At 35.7% G+C, this 14,292-nt stretch overlaps 1 protein-coding gene across 5 annotated transcripts in view; it reads right to left on the bottom strand.

Moving 5' to 3' along the window:
* Positions 1-14,292, bottom strand: part of LOC126814438 (condensin complex subunit 3) — a 60,108-nt gene that overhangs the window by 20,348 nt on the left and 25,468 nt on the right. For all 5 annotated transcript variants that reach the window (XM_050539542.2, XM_050539543.2, XM_050539547.2 and 2 more), the window contains 6 exons: positions 12,831-13,059; positions 11,120-11,350; positions 9,504-9,696; positions 1,316-1,465; positions 850-966; positions 230-443 (listed from right to left, as the gene is read on the bottom strand). In XM_050539542.2, coding sequence (XP_050395499.1) covers positions 230-443; positions 850-966; positions 1,316-1,465; positions 9,504-9,696; positions 11,120-11,350; positions 12,831-13,059 — 1,134 coding nt within the window. The remainder of the gene's footprint in view (positions 1-229; positions 444-849; positions 967-1,315; positions 1,466-9,503; positions 9,697-11,119; positions 11,351-12,830; positions 13,060-14,292) is intronic.

Below are 14,292 nucleotides of genomic sequence, written 5' to 3'. Positions count from 1 at the left end.
GCATTATTATAATAAAACATGTATCTATATACTAGCTATGTGTTATATAATATAACATGTACACTAGCTATCTGTTATATAATAATATAAATGCAACAAAACAGGTTTCAGGTTAAAACAAAACTTTAGATCATAAAACCTGTAATGTTAGACAATGCTGAACCTTGATGAGGTTAATTAGTTTGTAAAAATCCATTCCCAAACCCACTAAAATATTAATGTAACAGACCTTTAGATCTATCTGCCGTTGTTGATCTTTACCTAGACCTTTCTCTATAACTGTTATAGGTTCTCGTATTTCTGATATAGTTTCCGCTAGATAATTAACCAGAGCATCAGATGTTGTTTTAATAGCTTGTAATCTAGGTAGTATATGTTTAACTAAATCACATCCTATTTGATCATTTACCAACATATCATGTAATATCTTCTCTAGCGCTTTCCTGAACAAAACAAAATAATTTAATATTTTTAAACTGAAAAGTAAACAGAGATTTTCATTCCCGAACCAGTAGGCCGAATCAAACATATGATCAGGTCTTACTCTTAGGGTCATAAAATTCTCTCAGAATTAAAAAAGAATTGACTCCAGAATGATGTTCATGGAGAATGACACATATTTTTTACTTTCATACAAAATATGCGCATGTATTAGTCTTAGATTATTTTTAACAAATGACTTAAATTCAAGCAAATTCAACATAATTGTATGTGTAAACTATTAATACCAAATGATTAGGAAGGTTACCCCACTTTGCCCACCCAAAATCATGTATGGACCATTAATTGATTTAGTCAAAAAAGTACAATTTTTACAACAGACCAAAATATACTAGACAAATTACGTACCTGCCAGCTTCATCAGCTAGATCCATACTATCTATTAACATTAATAACTGTTGTAAAACAAACTCTATTTCTAACTGTTTCTCTACATCATCACTATCTTTATTATCTTCTAAATATCTACAAGATATCCAAATATATCACATATTTTAAATTTTTTTTAAAGCTTGATTATACTGTGAATTCTTCCTCTTCACAGCTTTTAGATCTATTGAAACTAGTCAACTCCAATACCACACAGCCGTCTTCACATGATCAACACATCTACTGTTGAAAATCATAACTTAGCCTATAGGTGAAATTGATGTTAGTTATGAAGGAAACATAACCCACCACATAGTACTAATACTATAGCATGTTTTTTTTTACTTTTAAGAAATAACTCCCCTCTTTAAATAATGTAGCATGTGCTATACACGTATTATTATATAACTATAATATTACAATTTATTCTATCTTGGTAACTTACTTGCGAAGATATGAGGCATACATGAGACAATTAGGCAATATATTCTCCAATACTTCTTCAAAATCTTTTCCCAGTGATTCAACATACATCAACAAGGCTCTCCAATACATAGCACTCTCACAACTTAGTTCACTCATTGTCACTAGATAGCTATAATATACAAACATTATAAACAGAGAAGAACTAAAACACAATTAGTTTTTTTTAGGACTAACAGGTATTTATCAGAAAACCTAAAGCCCGTAATGTCAGGTTGGCATCCCTGTGTCAATTGTTCCATACAATTGAGGGATCCGACTCACCACAGCTTGCATATTATACATGTACCTGTAAATTGCGATCAAGTGTATAAAGCTTAGGGCCATTTGGTCATCCCACCTCAATTACAACCAGATCTCATCATTATGAAGAGGCAATTTTACATATGCGAAAGAATAGGTTAAACCAGGGATCTTAATCGGCTCTTTTTTTGTCAGCTTTAGCAGCTTGATGTTCAATCAAGCCGATTGGTAAAACAATGAACCGGCCACTATGCTATCATAAATCAATTATCTACTTTCGGCCAATTACAACGAGTTAATTATTACTTATTAATTTTAAGTAGTAAATCAACTTGCTTATCGGCCACAATAACAGTCATACCTTAGTTAGAATCGGCCATGTGGTTCATATTCATAATCCGAGTAATTAGCACAAGTGATAAAACAAGCTTGCTGATTATTCATAACAGGTTCAGTAAGGAAATAAGCCACGTGGCAATCGAAGGAAGATGATCTTGGCATGGATTGTGCATCTATTGCGCGTCTACGACGCTCCGTATGAATTCCAGGTGTACCGGCAGATATTTAAATAATAATTGGATCATAATTTAATGGTTTCACTGACCAGTTGAATATAATCCTCGGATAGAACACTGAATACAAAGAGAAACAGTCTTTAATAATATACTAAGCAGCAAAAGAAACGTCAGGTTGGTATGTTACTCTGAATAGACGCATTGCATAAAACTTGCCAAATGTTTTTATTGTATATTTGTGACCACATCTCCAGCTCTACCTGAGCCATAAGGCTCCTTCCCAAATACAGAATTGAACCCAAGAAATGTACTCTGCAACCTGACTTCTGAAATGGTAATGTGTTTTCCATGATTTTCATGTAACTCATGCTGCACGTGCCGTTCACCGGGACCAGCCCTATAAAATGCAAACCCAAACCTGGTTAAATCATGCACACTACAATGTCAGCAGCATACCACGACTCACAACAGCCCAGAGGAAAAAGGTGCTTGGAAGACTCGACACTGGCCACACTGTCCAAGGTTGCCAATAACTTCTAGGTCAATGTTCGGAACACCTACAGGTTTCAGAAACGCTTTCGGGCCACCAACACCACGGATGATTGCTTCCGAACTGGTATACCAAGGGTTACCACAAGTCGACAAGACCGCCATTTTGTGCAACAGCACGTGCAGAATCCCTTCACGCAGGCATCGGAGACAGCACGTCAGACAGTGGGACCACACGGAAGACCCATCAGTACCGATACAGTGCGCCAACGTCTCACGACCGATCATCACCCCTCGCCATCGACGTGAACGTCTATACAGTTTGCCCAACAACACCAGAACTGGCAACACATGCAATGGAGAACTGTTCTGTTCACAGACGAGAGTCGGTATTGCGTATCAACTGCAGATGGCAGGACCAGAATATGGCATCGACGTGGTCAGCATTATCCTGACCAATGATTGGGGTGGAATCAGCCTGAACCAGAGAGTGGATCCTGTGGTGTTCCAAAATCATGGTCCACGGAGAGGAGGCGGCATCACAGCATTGCGCTACATTGATCAAGCTCTCGGACCCCACGTCATACCACATTTCACACGTCATTGAAACAACGTTTTCCAGCATGACAAAGCCTGTGCCCACACGGCCAGAATTAGTCAGGACTTTCTACAGCAGAACGGTGTCAACGTTATGCACTGGCCAGTCCTTAGTCCGGACAAAAACCCGATTGGATATCTTTGGGAAGAAATTTAGAGGAGTCTTAATAATGTCGTACCGAGACCAAACACAGCTGATGGATTGCACCAGACTTTCTGAGAGTGTGGTTCCAGGTGCCAATGGCGTTCATCAATCGTCTGGTCCACTCCATGTACAGACGCTGCGCTGCTATTATTGACACTCGCGGTGGACACACCAGATACTGATGTATAGACTGTGTACAGACTCTAAACCTTCTCGTAATGTCTTGGAATTGTGATGAATTAATCACTAATGTGTCAACATACTGTTCACAAAAAATTGCTTTGATCCATTTAGTAATTCATTTTCTAGAATGATTTAATTAAAGTGCCTCTCTGATTTTGAAATCGTACAGATGGGTTTTTTTTGCGGTTTAGTATATATTATGAATCTCCAATGACATGTGACATCAGTTGGAATTAGGTCAATAAACCTGTGATGCTTGTTTTAGTTTTAAATAACGTTTACCGTTATGATTTTTTATTTTATACACATGCTGACAGAGGCTTAATTTTTCATTATTATTGAAAGCTATATGGCATAGTCATATGGAATTTAATTTTAAAGCCATTTCAATTATGGTTGTTACTTAATTATTATTGAAAGCTTGTATGGTTGTATGGAATTTAATTTTAAAGCCATTTCTATTACAATATTTTTCTGTGTATTTGGCGCATGCGTAGATAAGGCGCAGGGCGAGTTTGGCAGAGGTGTTTCAGGAAAAAATAAAAGTGCATGGTTTAGGCACACCCTTCTCCAACGCCTTGTGGAACTCGTGCCATACCATATGTGACTCAAATACACCTGCTATCTCCAGTAACTGGGCCAAATTCTATTGTTTACAATTATAATAATTGCCGATATATAGCTGTATCAAGCTTTATATATTATATATTTCTTGATGCAATAAAAAAAACTCTAAATGTATACATTTTTTGAATTTGATAAGACTTTATATTATTTATAACTTTCAATGGTAATTCTGGCCAGTGATTGAAATAAGGCCTGCCCGCCTGCCCGTAGCTGGTAAATTTCACGTCGGGCTGCCTGAAAAAATTCCCCACCAGCCCGGTTGTCAGGCTGATAAAATTGAAAGATATAATCTACTAACTCACTCATTCTAATCTATCACTCACTGAAGTTTACTTTGCCATGTCTTGTTTTGATAATAAAGTTTATGAAAGCGAGATGCGAGTTTGTTATCGATGTTTTCTATTTATAACAGTGACAGATCTTCAGTCTGTGAAGATAAGGAAATTACTCTAGTGTATCTGCCTAAATTTAAGTTATCCGTGCCGTTATTGGCCATATCTAGTAACATGGACCAATAAAGACCAATCAAAGCTAGTGTTACAATCACGTTTAGGTTATCAAACAAAATGGCGTCGTAAATACGTATTCAGGTTTAGAATGTCACAATTAAAGATTTTTAGTTTTTTTTTTTATCAAACTCAAAGTTAAAAGAAAGACACAGGTTGAAAAAGACATTGAGGAAAAGGATAAAGAATATGAAAACAATAAAAGAAATAAGAAGTATCAGATTAAGTGGCCGATCGAATTTCCGTGGCTGATTACCGACAAAAAGAATCTCTGTTTTGTCGGATATGCAGATCATGTTACGGGCCAGGTTAAGTCTGAAAGTTATTTCAATCACTGATCTGGCGCTCGTATGGTAGTCAAATTGTTGTTAAAGTCCCGCCCACAACAAACATTGCCGTCTATTACATCTTGTTAAATTCACAAGCAATTGGCTGTGATAAATGAATAGGTATTGACGATAAACAAATGAAATAATAACTGTAGAAATAATTTATCATGATCAGCTACTCACAACTTAAATCCTGACTACCGGTAAAACTAAGAGAAACAATAATTCTAGTTTACTTTATACTATCCAAACAACTGACAAAGATGGCTTCAATTGCCCTGCCCACTACATGCGACATGACAGTACTTAGATTGTAGCCATTTAGATCTATCAGTAACATAATACAATAGCATTTTTAATACCAATCAAAGAAACAATGATTTTGTGAACTACAAACAACTTCATAAAGCATAAGGTGACAACTCACCCGTAGATAATTAACTATACTGGTAAATTATAACAATGGATCAATAAGTCAATCTATGTTCCATGAAAACTAGCGGTAACTTGAAACGGCTAAATGTAAAATTTACAGCAATGTATAGAAAATACCAACGAAACTTCCCATCAAATTTTCAAAGATAGGTTGCCAGGCAATGAAACATACGCCCACAACAGCTAAATCGTTCGGGCAGTCAACAAGTGTTGTCACATATTTTTTACTTTTTTTGGTAATGAAACATTTATACTACACTAAAATCTGATTAAGAGTAACAACTCATGAAGTAATCATCAATCTGAAGCAAGCCTTGAAATAACTGCTAAGGTTCAGTCTGACATCATGTCAGGCTGAACTGATTTTCGGCCGGACATTTCAGATTTTCAGCCTGACAAATACTTTATAAAGTATATTAAACCAAAAAACTGTTGAAATTTACTATGTTTATATATATTATTATACATACATTTATTAATAAAATAAATTGATGACTCACATACAACCTGGAGTTTTAAGTTTTTATATGTATATGGAATACAACTTTATAGTTCATATAATAATGTCATTAATCTCTTTGGTGGGCTGGGGACTAAATCCTAAAAACTCTGATTAAGATTCAAATTTAACTAAAGAATAGACATCTTGAGTTGTCGTAAATGGTTCAGAATCTGCCAAGTCATTTTTGATCCACTTTTCTACGGTTCATGTTTGTAATTTTCGAACTGGTGATGGCGACGGCCCCCGTTTAGAAGTGTCTTTGAATTTTCTGGAACGGTCCCACTAGCCGGGATATCCGTTTCCGAGGGTTGGGAAAAGTAAGAAGTTATTTTATTCGACATGTTTTCACGGCTCTTCTATTTACATTCACATTGGAAGTGTCCAACAAAGTGAGATATTTTCGTATAAAAAGTCTGTCCCTAATTACATCCATACTCAACTTGGACATTTTCTTGTAAACTAATTTTAAAATATTATTACTTTTATTACTAATAATTTATATAATTACATGTCATGTTAGGTGTGATTTAGAGCTAATCATATACGAAAGTAACGCAAAGCTAGCTACGAGACTCGAATAACCAGTGTAAAAGAGCCGATTCTCAATATTATTCATTATTTTATCTTCACGCGGCCGAGAGAGATACATGTATAAATAGTAATATTTTTACTATGACTCGGGTCGTTGATATAACCAGCGTAAAAGAGTCGATTCTAAAAATTATTGAAGATTTTATCTGCACGCGGCCGAGATATAAATAGTAACATTTTCACTATGACTCGGGTCATTGATATTTTTGGTTCTGGACTTTCGAGTCTAATAATAAATAGCGATCGACTCATATATTTTTGACTTAATGTTTTACAAAAACACGGTCGGACAATTATGTCCGGACGAAAGGCAATTTGGCCTGTCAAAAGGGGTCAATTCGCCCGGACATTGTCCGTGTCCGGACGCTTATTTCAGCGCTTGATCTGAAGTCAATCGGATGATAACATTAGCCTCTAGAGCTTCACAAGATTTTTCAAAGTGATCAAGGTCCATAACTTTGCCAGTAATTATCGGAGATCGTTGAAAATCAATAGGATTCTTTGTCTCATGGCCTCAAACACTGTGTATAAATTTAAAGTCAATCGGATATTAACTTTAGCCTCAAGAGCATCAAGGGCAGTAATTATCAGAAATTGCTGAAAATAAATACACTTCTTCGTCTTATGACCATAAACACTGCGTATAAATTTAAAGTCAATCGGATATTAACTTTGGCCTCTAGAGCGTCCACAAGATTTTTTGAAGTGATCAAGGGCCATAACTCTGGAATTAATTATCGAAAATTGCTGAAAATGAATAGACGTCTTCGTCTCATGACCTTAAACACTGTGTATAAATTTAAAGTCAATCGGATATTAACTTTGACCTCTAGAGCGTCCACAAGATTTTTATCGAAAATCGCTGAAAATGAATAGACGTCTTCGTCTCATGACCTTAAACACTGAGTATAAATTTAAAGTCAATCTGATATTAACTTTGACCTCTAGAGCGTCCACAAGATTTTTCAAAGTGATCAAGGGCCATAACTCAGGCAGTAATTATAGGAAATCGTTGAAAATCAATAGCCTTCTTCGTCTCATGACCTTAAACACTGTGTATAAATTTAAAGTCAATCGGATATTAACTTTGACCTCTAGAGCATCCACAAGATATTTTGAAGTGATCAAGGGCCATAACTCTGGCAGTAATTATCGGAAATCGCTGAAAATCAATAGGCTTCTTCGTCTCATGACCTTAAACACTGTATAAATTTAAAGTCAATCGGATATTAACTTTGACCTCTAGAACGTCCACAAGATTTTTTTAAGTGATCAAGGGCCATAACTCTGGCAGTAATTATCAGAAATCGCTGAAAATCAATAGGTTTCTTCGTCTCATGACCTTAAACACTGTGTATAAATTTAAATATAAACTTTGCTTGTGGACGCCAGACCGCCGGACGGACCACATTTCAATGTGGGCGTATAAAAATTAATTATTCAGAATGGCTACGAGACGAAAAGCTACAGTAGCAGTGTCACGGGTTGTGAATTTAATTTGGGTGAGTCGAATGTAAAGCGGCTATGAGTTGGGAACTTAGTCACATAAACCAAATAAAGAAGCGAATAGATGGAGCGACGCACGTTATCCACAAATTGAGAAAGAATTGGTTGACTATGTTAATGATATAAGTCGAGTAAATTTGCCGTTTCGATGACAGGTTAGACTGCAGAACTTCAATATAATACATGTATGTCAGTTTAACTGTAATCCAACCCTTAATACAGATGACTTGTATTCAGCCAATGAAAATGCTTGTATGAATGCATGCCCCACCCTATTCGTCAACTTGACTAACACCATTGACCTTGAACAGGGACGTGTTAGAACTGCCGGTGATGGCCATGAGTATACGGAATATGTTGTACTTAACGATACGTTAAAGTTGAACGGCTATCGGCCGATGGTGTTTGCATTGCTGGTAATGACAAACGGTATACAGTACACGGAATAGCAGAAAATGTCGACAGAAATACGGGCGATAATTGACATTTTTTAACCGTATCTAAAAAGCTATTGACAAAGATGGACGCATTTTAAACATATCTAAAACATTATTGACAAATATAAATGGACACGAAAGGGAACAGTATTGTATTTAATTTGAGTGATAATATATCATAAGCTTTTAAGGTGCCGTCACCCGGTCAACATGTGTTGATTCTAAGGCAGTTATTTCTTGAACTTCCGACTTCGGTGTTGACACGAGAAAAGCCTGAATTTGCTTAACATTATGTATTAGGCACACCCCTTCTAGATAATAAAATATTTGGTAAAAAAAGTGCGCCTAATACACCGAAAAATATGGTATGGTTGTCACGTGATCACTGTACCGTGTGTCTATCATTGACGAATGAATAAAAACATTTACAAGTCACATGATGGAGAAAAAAACCGCCTACAAATTGTATTATGAAGAAATACCATGGTGCCGTATAAGCTTATATATCCATCAAAAAAAACGAATACAGTAATTTATTCAGGAATATTACTGACATGAATTTCAAGCCGGTACGTGAATTAAATATGTTTGAATACCTGTTTGTCGTTATTTTTGTGGTAATTACATACAGTAGAATACCATATTCCTCATAACAAATTACCAAGAATTATTTTTGTTGAAGTCTGGTTATATTAAAGGGAATGGAAGCTTAAAATTTTAAAACCCAATTCCTACTGGGACCTCATTTGACCCAGTTCTGGCCGGTTCGTTTCAAAACCTAGGGTTAAACAGAATTCCAATATGATTTTTTATGTAATGATCTTTGTTTAGGTTCAAATACAGGCGATCAGATATTGTTATCTACTGAATTGGGATAAACAGCTTTTACAGTGTTCACGAGAGGGACAACATAAGTTGTGGGCGAAATAAAAAAGAATTTAATCAGCTGCTGCGATAACTCTTGATTGCATTTTGCTATTTACACGAGCTTTTTTAATGTTTCCGATGTGACATTATTTCTATGCTGGTTTGCAAATAAACTTACTTTTCATCTAGAAGATTAAAGTTGGCAACTAGATCAGCTACTTGAGATTGTTTAAACATAGTATCTAGAACTTGTTCACAAGTTTCAGTCGAATTCTCTACATCTAAACTCTTTAATAATTCTAATATATTACCACCAAATATACGTAACCATGTCTGTAATACTTTCTTAGAACATGCATCTTTGACAGCAGCTGTAAATACACAGTTTGTTTATAAAATCATACACAATATTATGAAACATTACAAACTGCAACAATTATCGTTGCCAAGTACAGCGTTTCTGTTTCAAACCAGCGGTTGCAAGCCAAAATACGCCCAAATTTTGCAAGAGATGGATAGAGAACAAGCTAAAAAAATAAAAAACCTGGGGCTATAATTCATTAAGTTATGGTGATATATTTACACGGTTTTTAAAATCTCTCGAGGGTCCACAAGCTAAAACACAATTTTTCATTCAATCATGGGCCATAATCCAGGAAGTTGCGGTCTGATATGCGCAAACATCAAAAGGAACCGAGATCTTTGCGTCATAAACAGTTTCATCTAAATTGGATAAAAATTGTGACTTCAAGAGTGTCCACAAGCTAAATACGTGATTTTTCACACAATCAGGAGCCATAATCCATGACGTTTCAATCTGATATGCCAATATCAAAAGGAACCAATATCTTTTGGAGATAAACCTATATTTCAAGTTTCATCAAAATTGGATAAGAATTGTGACCTGTAGAGTAACCACAAACAAATTGTGACGACAATATACGTACACATGAAAATGTGGACGTATAAAAACAGACAGTAACAACAATAGAATGGCTGACAAAACGATGATTACTTTGAATTTTGAATTTTTCACTGATTCTTTAAATACAATGAAAAAAATGCAGGCTTCTGTGAAATTCTGGAGGACTAGCTAAGATGCACATCCATTCCTTCAGAGGACCTCTTGGTCCATGTTTACAGAAAATCTTGAGGTTTGTCATAAGATTCCAAGCTGTGTAAGTGCGTGGATTGGAAAACCAAATACATACAATTGCTGACGTTATCGTTGCGAGTTATCGCTGCGATTATCAATTCACTCATACTACTTAAGAGTGAAATTCCTTTGAGTTATGTAATCCTGTTAATCAAATCATGCAATCACTTCCACAGAGCTCAATATTTTGATTATAAATTGTCAGCTAATGTGAAATGGATGGCAAAGAGCTTTTCATTTATTATTGCAGGAAAATATTTCTGATAACAGTACAAATGCTTTGGTGAGTTTCATTAATATGGCTTAAGCTGCCTGGGAGACTCACAACCTTTCTCCTGCACAGGAGGGAATTTCTCACGGAAAATGGTCATATGCCAAATACTATGTTTACTTCACAAAGGGAGGTAACTCCCTTACGTTCCATAAATCAACCTCATGATTGGCTGAATTTGAGCGGAAACTTCTAATTTTGGTAATACGGGTGTTTATTGTTTGGAGTAAATGAAGTATATTGCTGGTCTCCTGTTTTTTCATACATGGGGGTTGACACGTCTGGCATGATTAGATATTAAGTATTGTACATGTAGGCATGTAAATATTATTCAACTAGCACACAATGTTACACAGTTATACTATACCTGTTCTATCATTTAGACCATCTTGTAAGATTTGTAATCTTTGTGCTATAGATAAACATTTAATGTGGGCTTTCTCTGCTAGTACACAAAATGCTACCTGTCGTACACTTTCATTTACGTCTCTAATTCTCTCTAATATAAATGGTAAAGTCTTAGTAGAAGGGGCCATAACTCCAAGCACTGCTCGTCTGACATCTGGGTTTGGGTCTCTCGTCATCAAATACAAGTAGGCTTAAAAATCAAAATAGAAACACTGTATGAATCATGCAGTAGTGATAATTAGTATTAGTAACATATAAGTGGACCTGACATTTCTTGTGGTATTGCTATTATAGTAATCAATACCACAAGAACATGTCAGGTCCACATAAATAGAGTGCCCCACACAGTCAAAATTTCCTCTATTAAAGTGGCATTAGGTAAGATTAGATAAAGAGCTGACAGTTTTCACTATAATAGTTAAAAAATAGATAATGAAAAGAGAATAAGCTGAAAGAGTGCAGTCAAATTACTCCACTCTGAGCGATACAATTACAGTCTAGCCTTGATTATTAACTATATCGTTAGGAGTGGCATCTTTTGGTTTAGTACAATGAATATCTCCGAAACACTCTAGCTAGGCAAGAACAGGATACTGAGTTGCCTAACGTGCATGATTCTAACTTTGATTTCTTGTTCTAGCTTTCTGTTATGTTTTGTAGAAAATAGTCTTGATTATCCAGGCCTGCCAATCAGCCGGAGAACTGGTTTAGCACGACTAATTTCAAACCAAGGGCACGTAACCTATTTTGCACTCAGTAATGCCCGGATGTAATGTCTGCTTGTCATTTACCTTTTCAGTCTTTTTTCTTATCGATGTTTACCTCCAACAACAGAACATCACCACATTACCTTGGCCAGCACTGAGTCCCGACCTCTCCCCCATCGAGCATGTCTGGGACATGCTTGGACAGAGGTTACGTCAACGTCAACAACGTCCTGCCAATGTCCAAGAACTTGCTGCTGCGTTGCAACAGGAATGGGACAATCTGGACCAAAATGACCTTAGACGTCTCATTAGGAGTATGCCACGTCGGATCAATGCTTGTTTGGCAAACATAGGAGGATTTACCCGTTACTGACTTGGTTGTGATGCTGTGGTAACTTTGCTGTTTGACCCCGGGTATCATTTTACCCTTATAATGGTCAGTCTGTGCCTTACCTAGTCTAACGATCATTTGGAATAAATCAATGAATGTGAACTTCATTTCATTTTGTCATTTGTTTCTTCGTCAGTTTCATTAGGTGACTTTAATAACACTTAAAAATCAAATATCCCCTACTTTTTTTGAATAGTATATATATATATAAATATGGTGGTATAATTGTCAAAATATTTGGAGATATTTATTTATGGTGGGGCACCTTAACTTAAGAGCCCAACTGCCAACAAGTTGCAAAGTTGTCATTACCAAGTCTTAAATCATTGTCAACAATCTCAGTAGTTGATTAATATTGATATCATATAATGTTGAATTCAAAATTACCATATACCATAATATCACTTTATGATAAACACTTTCTTTAAGACTTCAAGTGATTTTACGATGCACAATTGATTTATTAGAGACTCAAAATGGGATTATGGGAAGGATTATAAAAGAACTTTTTAATTCCTTCATTTTAACTACCAGAATTAAATTTCTAATAATGGGTAAAAGATGAAATTTACCTTTAATAACAGGACAGTTATCATCAGTAGGATCTTGTAATCTAGAGATAGCTAATACAGCATGCTTTCTTACAACATGTACCTTATCTCTCATTCTTTCTAACATACAATTATATATACGATCATATAACTCATCATCAATTACAGCATTCTGTGATAGATTATTTAACAACTTATTTATCATCTGACAACAACGAAATCTTACAGCCCTATCAGTGGCACTGTGATACTGAAATACAAAACAGTCAAATGCATAACATGCATGCAGAGAGGGAATGAGGTTCAATGTCCAAAATACTAACTTAGCTATCTTATTCTTATGACAGGTTGGAAGCTCTAAAATTACAATTCTAATTATACATATGTTTTTGGGGGCAATTTCTATTACAAAATCTGTTTGGAGAATCCTAAAGTACTGCAGAAATAGCCAAATGGAATGATAATTGATGGTGATTTTCTGTGGTTAAGGCCGTTGAATACTATAAAATATATATTTTAAAGCTAGCATTGTAAGTTTTGTTCACAAGATATGACATTTTTTGTTATTTGGGGTGATAAACTACATGTTAATCACCCAAAAAAAACCTTTTTTTTTTTTTACCAACTATGTTCCAAACTTCGCCCAACAGCATTATAATAAAGGGTGCTTATGACAACAAAAGTCAAATTTTCTAAGTTATGCTTGCATGGATTTTCATCAAATTAATTTGGCATGAATAATGCTAAATGCAAGTCCAAGAAACCTGTGGGACACTTTTTGGCTATAAACCGTGGTTTGTCTGGTTTGAAAGGCCAAAAAGTGATGAGTTTTCTTGGAAATTCTATAAGTTCATGCTAAAAAAAGATATCGATATTCCCTCCCTTTGCCTTAGATCATAAGTAGAGGTTATTTTATATTAAGCGACATTTCCACACCAAAACATTAAAAAATATCTAGTCAAATTATTTTGAACTCTTTGTTCATTATTTAACTTTAAACAAAATTTAATAAATTATTTGAATACGTCCACAACGTTTTAAAATACAACAATTCAGATGTAAAAAGAAAATATTTACTTCAGTACACTACTCCGCCGCTCTCAAAATCATTTCATCCATTCAAAGATAGGTTGCCAGACAACGAAACATACGCCCACAGCAGCTAATAGAGCGGGAGCCCAGGGGGCCAACCTAGCTGAAAAGTGTACCAATTTTTTCCTATATGTTATCAATGCATGTATATCTGGTATCATCAGAATGTAAGTCTGCCGGGTTTCTGGTGGTGGGTCTGGTATTCCACGCCCAAAATGCCATGCCCCCCAACCAGGCTAGATTAGCTCAAAAGTGTACCACATGAAAATCGTACAGCAGTGTACCGTACATCTTCAGGTGTTACAAAAACACTCTAACAGACATTTCTAGTGGTGGGTTACCTCTGACAGAGCTATGTAATTGTCAGACATTTGTAGTGGTAGAGTATCCC

The sequence above is a fragment of the Patella vulgata genome, chromosome 3, assembly GCF_932274485.2.
Source record: "Patella vulgata chromosome 3, xgPatVulg1.2, whole genome shotgun sequence".
NCBI classification, from domain to species: domain Eukaryota; kingdom Metazoa; phylum Mollusca; class Gastropoda; family Patellidae; genus Patella; species Patella vulgata.
This window is presented reverse-complemented; position numbering and strand designations above follow the sequence as displayed.